Here is a 19,348-nt window from a genome sequence, read left to right on the forward strand (position 1 = left end):
GGAGTCCGTCTGTAATGAAGGATGCATTGCGGGGTCATTTCCGGGAGTCCACCACCCCTCGATGTCACTCAGCCCCGCCTTGTTACAGACATTTTTCTGCATTCTGTCCATCAACTGTTGTTTTTGCATTTGTCACCCCAAGTGGAACGGGTATGCTCGGACGTGAGTCCCGTGCTCTCCACTACACTGGCGTCAAACTATCCTGGCTGAAGACGGCTGATAGCTAGAAACCGGTTCTAGGATGCTTTATTCCGGTCCAGGGAAGACATGGCTTGGCAGTTCGGGCTGGACTGTTCCCATGAGGCACAGGGTCAAGGCTGATTTGCATATGGCCATGTCTGAACTGGGGTGGTGTGGTGAGCAAAAAAACGATGGATTTAGGCCCAGATCTCTGTACTGGGGTGAATGTATGACATTGTTCTGCATTCTGTCCATCAACTGTTGTTTTTGCATATGCCACCCCGAGTGGGACGGGTATGCTCAGACGTGAGTCCCGTGCTCTCCACGCCACTGGCGTCAAGCTATCCTGGCTGAAGACGGCTGATAGCCAGAAACCGGTCCTAGGATGCTTGATTCTGGTCCAGGGAAGAGATGGCTTGGCAGTTCAGGCTGGACTGTTCCCATGAGGCACAGGGTCAAGGCTGATTTGCATATGGCCATGTCTGAACTGGGGTGGTGTGGTGAGCAAAGAAACGATGGATTTAGGCCCAGATCTCTGTACTGGGGTGAATGTATGACATTGTTCTGCATTCTGTCCATCAACTGTTGTTTTTGCATTTGTTACCCTGAGTCGGACGGGTATGCTCAGACGTGAGTCCCGTGCTCTCCACGCCACTGGAGTCAAGCTATCCTGGCTGAAAACAGCTGATAGCCAGAAACCGGTCCTAGGATGCTTGATTCCGGTCCAGGGAAGACATGGCTTGGCAGTTCGGGCTGGACTGTTCCCATGAGGCACAGGGTCAAGGCTGATTTGCATATGGCCATTTCTGAACTGGGGTGGTGTGGTGAGCAAAAAAACGATGGATTTAGGCCCAGATCTCTGTACTGGGGTGAATGTATGACATTGTTCTGCATTCGGTCCATCAACTGTTGTTTTGCATTTGTCACCCCAAGTGGGACGGGTATGCTCAGACGTGAGTTCCGTGCTCTCCAGGCCACTGAAGTCAAGCTGTCCTGGCTGAAGACAGCTGATTGCCAGAAATCGGTCCTAGGATGCTTGATTCCGTATGCTCAGACGTGAGTTCCGTGCTCTCGTGCCACTGGAGTCAAGCTATCCTGGCTGAAGACTGCTGATCACCAGAAACCGGTCCTAGTATGCTTGATTCCGGTCCAGGGAAGACATGGCTTGGCAGTTCGGGCTGGACTGTTCCCATGAGGCACAGGGTGAAGGCTGATTTGCATATGGCCATGTCTGAACTGGGGTGGTGCGGTGAGCAAAAAAACGATGGATTTAGGCCCAGATCTCTGTACTTGGGTGAATGTATGACATTGTTCTGCATTCTGTCCATCAACTGTTGTCTTTGCACCTGTTCTCCATTGGCCAGAATGGGCAGGTACATTATTACATCTTATAATATTGACTGACTCAGGGAACATGGCAGAAATTCAAGTTTAGTATGCCTGAACTCAGAATGATAACATACATATTTTAGTGAAGTTGGTTTTAACATTCTGTGTTTGAAAATACCACTTTTAGAAAGTAGGTATTTTCTTGTCTAACTATCCAAGCCTGCCTCTGCTAGGTTGTGTATTCCTTGTCTGGAGTGACAGGGCTGGGGGAGTCCAGGAGACAGGGTGAGCCAGCCCAGTGGTGAATAGAGAGACCTGCATCTAGATGGGAGGGAGGAGTTGCACCTGGGACATGAATAGGGCTGTGCCTTCCCTCCACAATGCTGGCTCCACCTCCTGTGGTGCGTCTGATGTCTCTGCCCTGCACTGTGAAAGGAGAGAAGGAGTCATGTCAACAGAGTGCTCCAGGGCTGTGCCTGTACTCCACAATGCTGGCTCCACCTCCTGTGGGGCGTCAGATGGTTCTGCCCTGCACTGTGAAAGGAAAGAAGGAGTCATGTCAATATAGTGCTCCAGGACTGACCATAACTGGTTTGGACTAGGCAAAGGCCTCTCTGCCTTCAGAGAACAAAGAAAAAAGTAGTATAAAAGAGGGAACCCAAACCCCAGAGAGTTAGATAACTTTTGGACAAGAAGAAGAAACCTTTGCTGAGGAGTGGAACCAGATAGACTGAGGAGAGACTATCCCTAAGCTGAAGTGCTGCTTGGGGGATTGGCCTGCAGTGGTTGCCTGACTGCCAAAGAAAGGAGAGAGGAACTTTGTGTACTTTTCATCACCTTGAAAGGATCTCCAAGGGCTTGGAACAGAGCTTGCCTCCTGCTGAAGTCTCAGGGACAGCAGACTTCACCCACCAGCTCCCCAAGAGTTCTCTGGAAGTACCTGCAGTAGTGCTGGACTTTTTGAGGACTTGTGTGTCGCAAGGAGCTGGAAGCGCGACTCAAGAACAGGAAGCCTATCACGGCTCATCGCTGGAGAAGAGGATCGACGTCGCCGCAGACACCGCCTCATCACCGGGAAGAGTGTCGCAGGACCTGTTGTGGCTCACATCATTGTGGAAGCAACTCGCATCGCCAGGAGAGAGGATCGACGTCGCAGCAGACACCGCTGCATCACTGGGAAGTGTGTCGCAGGGCCTGTTGCGGTCGCATCGTGTAAGTATTTCGCATCGCCGGGAAGCGTGTCGCATCAAGGAGAAAGCTCCATCTTTATTTCTTTGCACGAGATCTTCAATGCATCACGGTCCTTGCGTGTAAGGGACTACCTGCAACACTTTTGTTGCCCTGTGTTTCGCATCTTAAGGTACATTGGCTCAAAGTGTTGCATTTTAAGATCTAAAGAGAACTAAGCAATTCTACCATTTTAAGCACAGTATTGTGGATGTTTGTCGTTTGTGGTCTTGTGGTAAATCTATATAAAGAATACTTATTTTTAATATAAAACTTGTGTGGTGTTCATCTGTAGTGTTGTCACTTGATTACTGTATGTGTTCACAAATGCTTTTCACACTGCCTCTGATATAAACCTGTCTGCTCGTGCCAAGCTACCAAGGGGGTGAGCAGAGGTTATTTTAGGAGTGTACCCCTTACCCTGACTAGAGGCAAGGGTACCTATTTGTCACAAGTACCTACCTGTGCCAACTAGAGACCCCCAATCTTCTTTTGCTCCTCTCAGCAATGAGTGATTAATTCGTATTTAATCTCACTTATTTAAATATTGAACCATTGTACTGTCTTTTACTATGCTGTTGCAAAAGACTACTCTTTAAAGTTTAAAGCACTGTAGGTCTTATTTTGTGTGCTTTATTTTTCTTTATTACTAAGCGCTTCTAGTCATAGATTTTCCTTTTTTGTGTATTTAGCTTGTTTAGTTAACACAAGGCTTAGAACAAGTCATCTGATTTTGTCTTATTATCCTGTCCCCAATTTGTGTTGCTTCAAATGTTTAAATTTTTATACTGATGCTTGAGGTGTCATGTCTCATGACTTTTATGTGGCTGAAGTCTATCTTTTCCTAGTAGCTATTTGCACCAATAATTTCCCTGAGGAGGTTCCTAAGTGAGACGAAGTCATGTTACAGCAGATCACTCACCTACAGAAGACACCATTGCATCATGTGCTCATGTGTTATGAGTAAGTTCTATGCAGACAGTCTGAGGCAGCAGGAATTTTACATGCCCTTAACTGAGAACACAATAAAGCATTACTGACACCCAGGGTTGGATTGGGATTAAAATTCGGCCTGGGCACGCTAAAAACAAGTGGCCCACATTACATAATGCCTTTCCTCAAAACGCTGCTTTGGCGAAATTTTATTTAAAAAAAGGGGGGGGGGAGTAGGTAAAAATAAATGCACGGATTAGTTTACACTGGTGAAATGCACCTGAAAACAAGTGATGCCACTTCTGCTCAGGCCACCTGCCGCCGCTCACTATGCATACATTAATGGGCCGGCCCAGTGAGAGAAAGGGAGTGACACCTCTGCCCGGAGATAAAAGGGAGGTAATGGATGCCCATCTGCCTCCAAAAAGCCCACTCCGTCACCCACTGGGCCGCTGGTGGTATCCGAACAACGCAGATCTAACCCCCAGACTGCTAAAAAAGCAGCCCACAACTGGAACTGGACACTGGCCTCTCAGGCATTGCTCGAGTGCCCGCATTACCAATCCGCCCCTGCCCACACCTGAGGTAATGGTTCTCTCAATGAAGTAGGCATTTCATCAAGTGTAACGTAATGGCACGGAAAGGACACACACAAGTTTCCACACCAAGATGCCATAGTCCTCCCTTTGCACAGAAATACACACACATCACAGAAGGGGATATGGGGACGCAGGCTGCTTAAAAAAAAATATATACCTTGCCGGGTCCTGCGCCTTCTCTCCTGCTCGCCTGTGTCCGACTCTAGGTCGGAACAGGAAGCAGGCAGCTTGGCTCCCACCCCTAATCCAATTTGTCTGAGTTCTGTGACACAGTGCTCAGTCAGGGGCTGGAGAGGTGGGTATGTTCTCCATGCAGGCTGTAATGCAGCCTGCATGGAGAACAGGTGAGTGCGCATAACTGTTTTGGGCGGCCCAAGAGGGCCGACCAAAAAGTCACTGCGCACAGCCACAGGAGTTTTCTACCACTCTTCCCCTGCAGCTCTGCCCCCTCACACACTGCCACAGCAGTAGGAACATTCAGTTATTATCATTTTATTTTTTCCTTTCTTACCTGCTCTAGGCAGTGGGGCACCGCTCCTCCGCTTTAGCGGAGGAGCAGACACTGATTGTTTATACTTGTTACTGCGTGCTAGCCACTGTACTCTAAATCAGGCCTTAATTTACACAAGTATGGTGGCCTGTGGAAATGGCTTACTTGAACTAAATACCACTGAAAGCTATCTAAAGAGTAGAAACGTAAGTCACAATGGAAAGGATGAATCGCCATCATATTTATGTTTTTTGTCTATTTATATTTTTTGTCTTGTTGTTCTCTAATTAAGATGATAGTATAACTCTTCTGTGAAAGGTTTTTAACATCTTACAGGTATGGTTTTCAGAGGTGGAAGCTAGAACATCATATTGGGGAGAAGCTGAATTAGAATTTCCAAGGTTGAACTGTATTGATTACCTCCACACATGAGCTTGAATGGGGCATCTTGGACTCATTCTTCAGGGAACTGGCCCTTGTATTACCAAAGCTTTTATTGGACTACTGAACAATCAAATCACTAACATAATTACTTAAAACATTTTAAATATTAGTCTGAAAAATGCATCTGTTATTTATCATTGTAAACATATCAACATTTTCAGTACTCACATTAACTATGGATTCCTTTGTTTGAGCCATGTCAGATATTACTCCATCGGTAATTATCAGCAGAATGAAATACTGGGAACCATCCTTTACTGAAGAAGCGTATCTAAACAACAGAAAAAAGACCAGTATAGTAGAAAAACGATTGGAGCTCTTTGATTGCTGAAATGCATATTTTGTGTACTTGCAATACAGATCGATACATCATATTGTTTGTTGTGTCAAAGCAGCTAAACAAACTCTCACATGGGTAAGAATTGCATTTTCCTTGCCTTCTCCGTCTTCCTCGTCACAGTCACCCAGGAGCACTACGTGTTTGGGGCACAGCATTCACCCATAGAAAATATTCCCCAACCAACATGGCAGCCTGACAGGAAGTACCTGTCACCTGACCTATAAGACCACATCCTCTTTTTTCTCTGTGTTTCAACTGGAACTCCCATAGACGTTGCACTGCTATGCGGTGAGGAGTATGTTTTTTTTTTGATTTATGGGACTGCTATATCGTCTCCATATTTTGGTTTATATATTTCTGTACTGCAGCTGCTCCCGCTCTGGGCATTGGTGCAGCGGTTTGTCTGTTTTTCCCTGTCACCTCCGCTCCGGCACCGAGTGATTGGGAGTGGTGGTGTGCTTTCCTGTTTTTTATGCCTTATTTACTTTGCAGCTTCTGCGATGAGCCACTAGGGAGTGGGGGTGGTGTGTTTTGTCCTTCCGCTGCTCCTGCGCTTTAGCGGTCAGGAGCGGCGGTCACTGCTCATGACGTGTCGCCTCAGAGGCGCCCAAGCATTTCTGCTTCTTGGACAGGGCTTCCTGCCTGCAGCTTACCTGATTTACAGTCCTCCCGGCTGGTACTGGCTCCCCGCGAGGCGGTTTCCTGGGGAGGTTATAGGCACGGGATTACAGTCTTCCGCCTGCCGCATCACGGGCAGTGCTGGTTGCTAAGCAACGGTGTCTCTCGCGTGCATTTAATGGTTTGTTCTTCCTCCATTTCATCAGTTGTGTTTTTGTGAGCGGCCATGGAAGGTAAACGCTCTGAGAAGCGTAAACATCAGTCTTCTGGTTCTGAGTCTCCTTCCTCCCAGCAGCCTGTGGGCATGGATCTTGATGTAATTCAGGCCATGATCAATAAGGTAGTGTATTCTGCTTTTGAGGCTTGGGCGGGGCCAGTGCTTAAAGTTCCCAGAGTTTCTTCTCAGCCTGACCCCTGACCCAGACTCTGATGGTTTGGATGAGGTAAAGCAGGCACACTTTGTTAAGGACGTGATCGCTCACTTGAAGGACAATTTGGCCTTTCAAATTGTGGTTCCTCTGGATAAGGAGGAGGATTTTTTTCTCTCAGTACCGCCGGAAGGAGCCTGATGCTCTTCCCATCCATAAAGCCATCCAGGGAATGGTCTGACGTCCAGAAGGCTGGGTTTCCTAGGTTCCTCGCAAAGAAGTACCTTCTTCAGAATTTCCAGGCTGAGTTCCCTCCTCATGTGAAGGTGGGCTCTAAGATGATGGGTCTGGCTTCCAGTGGTTCCATCATCTCGGAGGATGCTTCTCCTAGCGATCTGGTAGATAAGAAGGCGGAAAGTGCTGCCAAGCGGGCTTACTCCACCGCCAACTTTACGATCAGGGCTGGTGCATACGCCTCGTATGTGGTTCAATCGCTCCTGCATGATTCTCAGGCCTTGTCAGAGGACCTTCAGCAAAGGGAGGATGTCAATTTGAGTCTGTCTCTTATAGAATTGCAGGAACGCTTCATGTCTGACATTACCTTTGAGACTCTGTCCGCTGCAGTGGCAACTTCTGGTTCCATTGTTTCTGCTCAGCAAAACATCTGGATGAGGTTGTGGAAAGTGGCGGACTCTCAGAAGTCCCGCCAGTCACGTTTGCCCTTTGATGGGGCTAAGTTGTTTGGCCCTCAGCTGGAGGATCTGCTGAAAAAAATCGGTAGGAGATCGTAAGCTCCTGACACCTCTGCAGCCTGCAGTGTGAGGTCAGGGCTTTGGTAATGGCGATTGGGAATCCCCCTTGGCTGGGTAAGGGTCCTCCCAGCTCTTTTGTGGGAGGGGTCATGGCCGTAGCACCCCCTTCTCTGATAAGTCCCAGCACCATCTCACATGAGCTGCCCTTGCCAATTCCACTCCAGAATCCTATCTCGGGATGGGCAGCCGAATTGGATAATATTCGTCCGCTTGGACAAGTGACATCACCAATTCCTGGGTTCTTTGCTTTGTGGTCGAAGGTTATTCTATGGACTTCCCTTCTTGGCCTCCATATCTTTTCGTCCTGACTCCGACTCCTCAGAATCCTCTGAAACTACTGAGTTTGAAGCAGGAGATCTTGGAACTCCTCCAGAAGGGTGCCATCATTCCTGTTCTCGTCAACGAGTTGGGTCAGGGTTGCTACTCTCTGATGTTCCCGGTACAGAAGGCATCCTGTGCACCTCTCTTCCAGATTTATTTGTGGTTCTTTGCCCTGGGACAAAATTTTCAATTTGTGTCCTCCCCTTTGGTTTGGCCTCCACCCCCGGGGGTTTATGAAGGTCTTGGCTCCCCTGATGGGTCTATTGCATGCACAGGGGTGTTTTTGTTTCCCTACCTTGATGACTGCTAATTTCTTCCATGTCTTTCCTTAAGGCCCAGGAGGATGTGGCGTTGGTGGAGAGTTGTCTGCAGACCCATGTATTCCTTGTGAATCTCAGCAAGTCCCACCTCATCTTGTCTCAGGAACTCCCAATTTATCGGCGCTCTCTTCAATACCCGGCTGGGGATGGTGTTTCTTCCTCGCCAGCTTCAGCTCAGGTCTCATCTGGAGTCCCTCCTGTCTGCCCCGTTGGCTTCCGCAAGAGACTGGTTGTGGGTTCAGGGGTACATGGCTGCTTCCCTTTTCCTGGTTCCTTGAGCTCGCAGACACCTCTTCCATCTGGTGTATTATCTTCTGTCTCACTGGAATCGGGTGTCCCAGGATTAAGATGCCTCAGTTCCGGTGACTCCCGCTGTTTCTCTCCAACTATGCTGGTGGCTGCTACCAGACAACGTGGCGAAAGGGGTGCCCCTGGAACTTCCTGTTCCCTGTTCCCTGATGACCAATGCCAGCCCTTGGGGTCCCAAATTGGAAGGAACTGGCAGCGGTGTTCAAGGCTTTTCTGCACTTTGTCCCTCATCTGAAGGACTGGTGGGTTCAGGTCGGACAGACAATCAAGTGGCATGTGCCTATTTGAATCATTTGGGGGGCACTCACTCTCCACTTTTGACCCTCCTGGGGAATCAGATTGGGGCTTGGGCGGAAGCCAACCTGCTTGGTCTGACAGCGATCTTTCTGCTGTGGAGGGAGAATGGGCGTGTGGATCAACTGAGTCGCCTTCTTACTTACTCCATTTCTCTGTCCATGTCTCCTCTGGTGTTTCGGGAGATTTTGGGGCAGTTCGGGAGGCCTTCTTTGGATCTCTTTGCCTCCCCTGCTCTTCTGCCGAGGTTTTACAGCCTTCTTCCTTGCAGCGAGGCATGTGGGGTGGATGTCCTGAGTTTCTCTTCGCCCTGGGGTCTTCTATTTGCCCTTCCTACCTTTCCCCTTCTCAGCAGGGTGTTGGCAAGCATCAGGAAGGTGGGAGTAGTTGTGCTGTTGGTAGCCCCCTTTTGGCCTCACCAGCCTTAGTATCCCCTCCTGCTCTGTTGGCTGTTGCTCCCTCTTGGAGGTTCCCGCTATCCCCTTCTCTGCTCCATTTTCCTCTCCTGTCTTGCTAGGCACCCAGCCTATTGGGGATTTGAAAATTGAGAGGCGACGGCTAGTCTCTTGGGTTGTTCCTCGGAGTTGGCTCTGTCCATTCAGAATTCTAGGGAGGTCAGTCCTATTTGAGTTTATGGACGTCACTGGAGGAATTTCTCTGCTTGGTGTTCTTTAAGGGGGTTCATCCCTGACTATTGTGAGGGGGGGTTCTGTGCTTGAGTTCCTCCGGAATGGGTTCTTGAAGGGCCTGTCGGTTTCTACAAACGGCAGCCAGTGGTCCGCCATTAAGACTGTCAGGGGGGCCTCTCTCCTCTCTTTTGAGTGCTTGGCTTCTCGCCTTCTTCGCAGTTTCTTTCTTCGGCGGCCTGTCATTGCATCTCCCGTGCCCTCCTGAGATCTCCCTGTGGTCCATCATGCCTTGCAGCACTCCTCGTTTGAGCTCCTCCCTTCTGTGTCTCTGGAGTTTCTTATCCTGAAGGTGTGTTTTCTGGTGGCTATTACCTTGGGGAGGCATATGGGGAAACTTGGCACCTTGCTTTGCCATCGTCCATTCTTGTGTTTTTTCCCTGTTAACGTGCTCCTTTGTCCTGACCCGGCCTTTCTTCCCAAGGTGTTCTCTCCTTTCCATTTGTCCCAGGATATTTTCTTTCAGGCCTTTTTTCCTAACCCCTCTACGGCGGAGGAAATCTTGCTTCATTCGCTGGATTTGACAAGGGCTCTTGTTATTTACCTTGAGCTGACAGCCTCGGTTCGCCAGGTGGATTTTGTGCTTGTTACTTTTGGTGTTGCCCGGCGAGTTCATTGCCCTTCGATGGCTACTCTTTTGCATTGGGTTGGGTCTGCTATTTTCTTGGCCTATCTTCATTCAGAGGTTTTTCTTCCTCCTGTCATTCAGGGGTGTTCCACCAGGGGTGTGGCTTTCTCCTGGGCTTCTTTTAATGTCTCCTCCTTGAAGGATCCATGTGCGGCGGCGACTTGGTCCTCCCCTCGTATCTTCATCTCCGATTATAAGTTGCAGATGGGGGAGGTGTTTTCTGGAGATTTTGGCTCTGCTGTCCTTGCTGATGTTCACTAATTGTGCTTATCTGCAAATAGATTTCCTTGGCATCCTTTGGTTGACTGTTTCTTTTTGGTTTGTCTGACGCTTGGGTTTACGCTCCTGGGTAAGGTAGGTAGGTAATTACTCGCTTATTTACCGAGTAATCTTCATTACTCCGAGTCATAGTCTTCCTCGTCACAGTCATGTTACCTCCCTACCGTCCTTGGGTGTTGGAGGACAAAAATAATTTTACCTTTTCCTTCTGATTGCTTCTCTGCTTGTGGGTATTGCAGGATGTGGTCTGGGGTTGCCCCACCCTTATAGGTCAGGTGACAGGTACTTCCTGTCAAGCCGCCATGTTGGGTGGGGAATATTTTTATGGGTGAAAGCTGTGCCCCGAACAAGTAGTGCTCTTGTGTGACTGTGATGAGGAAGACTATGACTCGGAGTAAGGCAGATTACCGGTAAGTAACTGAGTCATTAACAACCCTTTATATCAGGAATTTTATATTTAATCCTTCAGTTGTGAGACAAAGAGACACATCAAATGTTTGAAGTATTGACCCTATTCTCACTTATTACTGTGTGTTAATATTAATCCAGTTACAGGCTCACTGACCTTGATGATCGAATATTGATCTCACTGAACTGGCACTGATAGGACAGAATTCTGTCCAGAATCTTTACTCATTTTCTGTCCCATTTTCCCATTGGTTACATTTTATCTAGAGAGGTATGGCTAGATGTGATCTTCACAACCTCAGTCATGACCCACATAAGCAGTGACTGGTTAGACAGCTCACTGGTACCCTTTCATATCTCCAACCATTCACATCTTTTAACCTCTAAAACTCCTACACTGAAAATATTTGTTCCAATCTCTGAAAGCATTCTCTCCATATGTAATCAAAACCGCATTTGAGAATACTAAGAAGATTTCAGAAATCTTTGACAAATCACTACAGGTATAATAAAAAAATAATAGACCACTTCCAAGCCAACTCGCATTCACAGAATTAATTTGGAAAGCTAGAAGAAATCTCACTACACATAAAACTCCCCAAAGAATACAAACTTGCCTTGGTGGAACAAAATCCACACACGCAGGCGTATTCACAATCACTCCTAATGCCACCCGCTCACTGTTTTGGCACATCTAAAATCTATCTTCAACACCTCACAAAAAAGCACAACTCATATCACAAAATAATCTAGAGTTAACTATCAAAAATCTTAAATTCACAATTTTCTTTCTCTTACCCTAAGAAAACATCCCTGTATGTCAATGTAATTGGTGCAACCTTATTAATGCCTCTAAGTACCACGGTGGTTCAGTATCAAAACTTAATGGCTGGGACAAGTAATTGAGAAAACAGATACAGACAAATAAACATCGTCATCATCAAAGTATACCAAGTATAAATCCGTATTCAGAGCAGCATTCAGTTCACAAATCTTAAAAGTTGTATAATCATGTAATTAATGCAGCCTCTGACATGATCATTTATGAATGGCTACACATGACTCTTTAAATCTGCATGGAATGCCGAGGTTCAGAACTAGATCTCATCCTATTTGTCTAACAGCACCTAATGGTAATGGCAAAAACGACATACATACAAATGCCACATCAAAAAAACAGGATAACATTTCTCAGGGTTTAATACCAGCTCCTATTTTATTTAATCCTTAGATGGTGCCACGAATGTATGACGTTACAACGAATTCCGTTGCAACGCATGCCTTTACCACGCATGCGTTACAACGGAATTCGTTTACCACGCATAACATTTACCTCGATTGCTTGCGTGGTGACGTCATACGTCGTTAAGAGAAAGCGGAAGTTTATTTTCTGATTTCTCTTAAACAACGCTGATTAAATTCATAACCCGACGTGACATCAAGTGAGTTTTTTTGGGGGGGGGAAACCCCCCCAAAACCCCCTTTTTTTACTTTTTACCTTTACCACATATACCTTTACTACAAACCTCGTAGTAAAGGTATGCGTGGTAAAGGTTTTCGTGGTAACCACGCGTGCGTTGTACTGCATGCGTGGTTACCAATTTCTTGGAAACGGCTTCGTTGTAATGGCCGTTTCCCTGGTGCCACCATGTTTTATTCTGAAAAATTCTGCTGTCAGAGTGCATAAAAGTACCGATGAAACCAACCTGTTGTCTGAAAACCTGAACAACACATAACATAGCAATCCTAAAAAGCTGCCTATACCAAATTCAGATTTTGGCTACTGGACAACGTTCAGCTCAGCAATCCTGAGTTCTTCCTTGGATCAATGTCCCTTCAAAGCAAAACGTGACTATTCATTACAGGACTCACTGCAACCCTCCCCTTCATCCAATCACTCCACTAAATCACTCTAAACTCAGCTCTTTCACTCTTGCCACATATCACTACAGTGGCAAAAGCAAACTATTTTCATCTTTACATAGTAAAGTAAATATGTACCAAATTCAGCACGAACATCTCAAACCAGCTGTTTGGTGACAAGTCAAATCTAAATTGGACTTTGGAAAGTATTCTAGCTATGAAATCTTTATTGTACACAACCTTGCTCAAGAACATCCTTCCGTCTGAAATAAACCAGTTAACCCAGCAAACAATTGTTATTAAAAGGCCACCACAGGTTCGTATACACAGCAAGAGTTCAATGTAAGATATGTTGCACAGTCGACAAGGCCATCCACTACCAAACCCCACCATACCTAGCTATTATTCTGACAATCCCTGGTGGATCAAGAGAACTGAGAAGCAGAGACATGCTTCTTCTCAAAATCACAAGTTTAAGGTCTCCTTAGCTAGCAGCAAACCTTCTCTGTGGCAGCAGCCTTAGCAATGAACTCTCTGACCCTTGACGTATGAAAGTTAACCCCACTCATCACTTTTAGGAAGCATCTCAGATAATCCTTGGGTCAGTGTTTGACTTTGCATTCTTACTAACTCAAAGTTGTTTTATAAAATATTCTCTGCAAAGTGTACTTGGGTAGGTATACTGATAACCAACTGAAATATCACCCACAAAAATGGATGCACAGGTGCCTCTGGCAGATCCTAAGGATTGCTTTAGAAATCTCAGCATCAGTTCTCATTCGAAGGAATGCTTGGTAAACGTGTAATGTTATAAACAAGGGATAACCCAAATGAAGTCAAAGGACCTGGGTATCAAGTATTATAGAAAAAATGGTCCTAGACATTAATTCAACATGCACAATATCAATATGGATTACTTGTTCATTTTCCTTCACGCTGACACATCGTCAGAGACAGCGTGTGTGAACGGAGCAGGCTGGATGTCTCTCGTTCCCTTGAGTGTAATTAAGTTACATCTCTAATATCTACCCCTGAATACTTCATGTAAAATCGAGCGTGGTGCTGTTTGGCACGCTGATACTGCCTGAGTGATACCAAGGCTATTGAGCGCTGACTGGTTGTGCGCTTAGTGGCACACCATTCAAGGGTGCCCACTCAATTTGGGGCTATTTTATCTCACGTGCATTTTGGAGTTTCTCTTCTCCTCGTCCTGATGAAGACCCGCCCCTGAGGATATCAATCACCCTGTTTACCCTTGGGTCGAAACGTCGACATATCTTTCCCAAGCCTGCACCTGTGCTTTTTCTACATCCCTCTCCCCTGATCTGACCAATCTGAATACGAAGGATCTTTCAATAACGTACCTGCAAGAAAGATTTACATTTTTTGCAAATATGGAGGGCAGGTTCTATACTAAGGATTGAACCTTAGTACCTGTCAAAAAACTTAAAGTCCATTTTTAACTTTTATCTTTTCACTGACCTCTTTGGTCACTTTCACACATGAGCACTTACTATCACTCTCTTCTATGCACGTCTTTTGACAAATGAATCCCCTATCTAAATAACTATGACTGTTCTTTTAGTATGAAGAAAGCCTAATATGTTGTTTTTCCAATTGTATATTCTATATTAAATAATACAGTCTTTCGGACTGGATGAGACACAGTTGTTCTTTTTCTTTCTCTTAGGCCTTCCTGCATCATCAAATACTTTGGGCTAATATTTGTTCTTTTGGTTGATTTATTGGTAAACGTGTAAGGCAGATCCCACATACCACTGGGATCTGTTTTGTGAAAAGTGGCTTGGCTGTTTTGGATAATTTAGAATCCGGATGCCTAGCCTTAATTGACTCGAATCTGAACAAAATAAAAATAGATTGTTGCAGCAAATGATGGGAACACAGAGTAACAATATCAATAAAACCTACTGAGGACGTCCAATTATAGCAGTTATTCCATGTGTATTTTTTCTAAAAAGGGTTATTACCAAAAGCCAGTATTTAAGCCGTTACATTTGTGCACCAAGAGAAAATCATATTAAAGAGGCTGGCTGGCTATTAGAAGAGTGTGTTTCAAGTGTAAGGTCATTATATCATGCAAGCTGTGATGCAGTAAACATTGGTTTTCTCATGACAGCGTCCCTGAACTCTGGTAAATGTGTAAATGTACGATTATTAGTTTGGTTGCTCTGAATAACGTGTTATAGGGCCATATTTATTTCCATTACCATGTCATAAATAGTATATATGGAGGTGTGTGGAGGGTAACATGCTATTTATTATTGTTGAGGGTGGGTAGGGGCCATGAGAGGCACAGCCTCGAGTGTGTCTTGATGCCCGTTCCCTCCCTTATCCCTTAACAATGCTATTAAATGGCATATTATACTCTGCGCCGTGACGTATGCGATTTTTTATGTGTATTCGTTGTAAGGAAAGGTATTCTACTACAACTAGGATGTAAGGAGGTAAATGTGTGCAGGGATTTAAAATCACATTTACGTTGCCTCTTGATTATTAGAAGAGTCGTTGTAATGTGTGAAACCAGTCTTTGCTCGCACACCCCTTTGTTACGCATAAATGTTTGCCTTGACTCAAGTTGGTCGTTATCTTGATTGGGGTGCCGTTGATTAGACCTGTGTTTATGCTGCCTTTGGACCCCTGAAGGATGGACATCGCATTTAGCGCGTCAATAGAAGAAGCGTTCGAGCGTGGATGCCCTCCAGCTAGCTGGTCCGGGCTTTCCGGCTGGAAATGCGGGAAATGAGTTTTTAGAATTAGGGGGTATTTTTGCACGGCTTGTACTTTATTTTTATACCCCAGCTTTCCAGTAGCATTTGTTGACTTTTCAGTGCCTCGGCCATGTCCGAGGTGGTAAAAGTTAACTCCGTGGTTCGTTTTTCTCCTCCGGGTTTGGCGGCAGGAAAGAGATAGTCTCAATATCTGTAGTTTTTGTCCCTTTCAGCCCTGGGATGTTTGCGCAAAGTGTTAGGAGGTTGCTGCGGTTGAGGATGTCCCACTTTCCCTGTGAAACATAGTCAGGGTACAGCATTATTTTCCGGTCCTGGGGTAGTGTGTAGTTTAGTTGGCTGGCAGAGTCCGCATCCTTCCACTTTTTTGCCTAGGCGCCAAATAGTGGTGGCTGTGCCGTGCCAGGAGGGTGGGCCTTTGCCTGCTTTGTTAGCCCTGTTGTCTGCTGGAAAGCCGCCGTGAGCGGTGAGCTGGGCGGGCCGTTGTTGGACGGCATGTTTTCGGCATGCTCAGGTTTAATGGCATCCAATGGCATAACTTGGCGCGTCATGATCATTGTTTGAGCGGCGGGCTGTAAGTTTGTTGAGCACAAATCATGGTCACTTAGAGGGGCTTGGTTCACTTCCCCATTGCTTTGTACTTGGAAGTTATTTACTTGGTTTTGTGTAGACGATGCTGGAGCTAGATGAGGAGCTACAAGGGAAGCCAGCGTCGTCGGATCTATTGCTGCATTGATTATGTATGAAGCTTCCGGGGTTGGCTCAATTATTTCTACCATTTTAGTAGTTACTGCCAGTTGGGTCGTTTGCTGACTCTCGGTATGACCAGGCGTCTGGTTGTCAGGCCGTAGCCATTGCCGGATAGATCTGGAGGCGTAAGATTTGTTTTTGTTCACCTTGTTGAGTTTTTTCTTATTTTTCCTAGATAGATTTTGGAGTTCTGGGCTGGTCAGTTTAGTAGTGTGCTGAGGGTCTTGGTTTTTAGCCTGATTCAAGTTGGCGTTTGTACTGCTCACATTAATCCTTGCTGGAAGCTCCGCACAGGCGGTCTTTTCTCCTTTATAAGTTTCTGTGCTACAACTTCGGAAATTTGTTGAGCCTTGTGTTTTTAAAGAAACCTGAGCGGGATCCTGTGCGGTTAAGTTCTGGTTCTTACTTGCTTCTTTCTTAAGATCCTCTATTAATGTGGTCATGATATTTGGGAGTTTTTCTAAGCTGTACAGGATTTGGCTACAGCTGCATGACTCTGGCTTAAAGTGTGTGCTGTCCTGTGCTCTGCAAATCAGGGAATTCAGGTGATCCAGTTTGGAGTCAATCCCAGAGATCAGGTTTGCGACAGTTTGTAATATGTTAATCTGGGCGTCAAGCTTGTCTGCGTGCATTATTGCTGCACCTGTCATTGAAATGAGTGCCTCGTTGATCAGTGATAAATGATCTGTAATCGCTGGGGCTTCTCCCCCTTATCCGTGTGGCTACTCACTGATGTTGATGGCTGGGCTGTTTTATCTTGTTCCGGGGTGCTCCATCTCAACAGGTTCAGTGACTGATTTTGAAGGGCGACCGATGATTCTGGGATTCCTCCTCCATTGGATACATGTGTGCTATTAGGCACGTCGGGCAAGTGCGCTCCATTTGACAAGGCTCTTCTTTCGTTGTCAGAATGTATGCTGTTAGGTGCGTCGAAAGTAGATGCTCCGTTTAGGGTCGGGCTCGGTTGAAAGTCTTCCAGTTGTTGGTAGGTCGGAGCTGTAGTTCTAAAGTGAGCAGACCAGGGTGCAACCCTATCTAATGTCTCTAATTTGGGGGGTTTTCCACCCTGGAGCATGGTTATTATTGGTGAAAGAGGTATGCCTAGTGCCCGGGTGGCTATGGGGCTTGGGATCTGCCCGTCCTCCAATGCTTTATTAGGCGGTGACCAATTTGAAGTCCTGAGGGGTTCGGCTAAGCTAATTACTTTGGGGCACAGAAAGCTTCTTATATCTCTGTTCCCTGCGGTCCCATTAGTGGTTTCTTTAGCGCCAGGCCGAGGAATGTGGGGAGTTGACTTAAGCGGGCTATGGGTCTTCCCCGGTGGAGTTGCTGGGGTCGGGGCTGGGATAGATGTCAGTGCTGGAAGCACGATAGGAGGTCCCGGGGATGTCGGCGTTGCTCCGGTGGTTCCGGATGATCCTGAAAGTTCCCCGTCCCAATGCCCTAGCCCTGGGTACGAGCCCCCAGCTCCTGGGGGATAGAAAAGCTTCGCCTTCCATCTCCTAGCTGATCTGTGGGGGCGGGGCTTTTCCTGTGATTGTATTAAGGTCTAATTTCTGGTCCTCATTATTTGCCCAGTTTATTTGTCTTTCCCGGTTCAACCAGGAGGCGTGCCCACTGCGGTGGTGGGGCGGCTGAGGTCAACGTGTTCTCCTCCGGGGGGGTGACCTATAGCCTTGATGTGACAGGTGAAGTTGTCCCTGCTCTCGCCGCTACTGTTCCTGCTGCTGTGCAGCTCCTGCTCAGTCCTGCTTGATGCTGCACAGGACCGCTGCCCCTGTCCCAAAAGCTGCCCCGTGGATTGAGACTCTAGCTTTACTGCATGTGCCCCCCCCCCCCCAGCCCAGGTCGGCGCCGAGCTCCGCGCCTTGCCGCCTTGGTGCTGACTCACAGGCTCGCAAGTCTTCCTGTCTCCCGGCTCCTGGCTCTCCCCGGGTTTTCTCAGTTCGTAACGCCTCGGCGGTGGAGCTGGTGGGGGGGTCAAGTGCGGCAAAGCAGGGCACAGCAGTGACTCCCCCTTCCTGCTACTGCAGCTGCAGCGGTGTTGTTTTCGTAGCGCTTAACTCGCTCAACTCAGCGCTCACACCCGCCTGCAGAGCTGCCGCTCCTCACACTGGGCCAGTCGGCTGTGCAGCTGCATCCAGCGGAGCTGCAAAACGGCTTCAGCGGCCCAAAATAGCTTCTCGGCCAAGCCGATAGGCAGTAGATGGAAGCCGGCAGCCAGTGGCCAATAGCCCAGTAGCCCGTTTTTTTTTTCCTCGCTGCAGCCGTTTTTCTGTTTTCCTCCGCGGCAGAGCAGCGATGGTGGCCGCATCTGCGGCGATCTAGCGTTCTGTCGATTTGCAGCTCACAGCTCTCTAGCGCCACCTGTCAGGGAGTGTGATATCCCGAGGCGAGAAGAGCACTGTCAGGACCCGGAACCGGATCTGTCAACCAGCAAAATGATGCACCCATAGCAGATGATGAGCCAGACTCCGTCACCGAAAAGAAGGCCCCGCCTGGAAAATTGTTAGTGTCTAAAATCCTAAAAAACATCAGGCAAAACGGCGCACCGGGCCCTAATGGCCTTCCTGGTCACTTATTTAAAGCGAACATTGAATTCTGGTCCGAAAACCTGACCCATCTGTACGCTGAATGCTGGCTTTTGGGGGATGTGCCAGACTCATGGAGAGGCTCGCTCTTACATCCAATCCACAAGAAAGGCCTCAAAACAGATCCATCAAACTACCGCATGATTGCGCTCCTGGATATCGAGGGAAAAGCCTACGCTAGTGCCATCCTGAGGGACCATGCAGATTGAATGAGCGAAGAAGGCCTTCTCCCATTCTGCCAAACCGGATTTAGACCTGGGTCTGCCACAGTAGACAACATCACCGCACTTTCTTTCCTGGTCCACCAAGTGCGGTCGCGCAAAAGTCTCCCCCTATTCGCCTGCTTTATTGACTACTCTGCAGCGTTTGATGGGCTAGACCGCGCCATCCTGTGGAGAAAGCTGGCTCAATGGAACATCAACTCATCCCTGCTAAGAGCGATCCAGTCTTTGTACCAAAAAACGTGGGTGAGAATCAAACTCTCGAGGGACTCCGCATCCGCGAAGATTGACACAGATCGAGGTCTATAACAAGGGTGCGTTTTGGCCCCACTGTTGTTCAATCTATATACAGCGGACATGGAGAGGGCCTTGACTGGGGCAGCCTTAGCAACCCCAAAGATCGGAGGGACCAAAATCCAATACATGCAATATGCTGATGACTTCATACTCCTGGACCACACTAAAATTGGGCTACAAAAGGCGCTGACGGCACTTGCAGTATATAACAACAAAAACAGGCTGGTAGCAAATCCCTCCAAGTCAAAAGTAATCATTTTCGGACACTATCCAAAGAGAGAATCAGTAAGATGG

The 19,348-nt window shown here is 47.2% G+C and overlaps 1 protein-coding gene across 2 annotated transcripts in view; it reads right to left on the reverse strand.

The window, feature by feature from the left end:
* Positions 1-19,348, reverse strand: part of CPNE8 (copine 8) — a 1,123,798-nt gene that overhangs the window by 97,652 nt on the left and 1,006,798 nt on the right. For both annotated transcript variants that reach the window (XM_078679874.1, XM_078679883.1), the window contains one exon: positions 5,371-5,473. In XM_078679874.1, coding sequence (XP_078536000.1) covers positions 5,371-5,473 — 103 coding nt within the window. The remainder of the gene's footprint in view (positions 1-5,370; positions 5,474-19,348) is intronic.

This window comes from Lissotriton helveticus, chromosome 1_1, assembly GCF_964261635.1.
Source record: "Lissotriton helveticus chromosome 1_1, aLisHel1.1, whole genome shotgun sequence".
NCBI classification, from domain to species: Eukaryota; Metazoa; Chordata; class Amphibia; order Caudata; family Salamandridae; genus Lissotriton; species Lissotriton helveticus.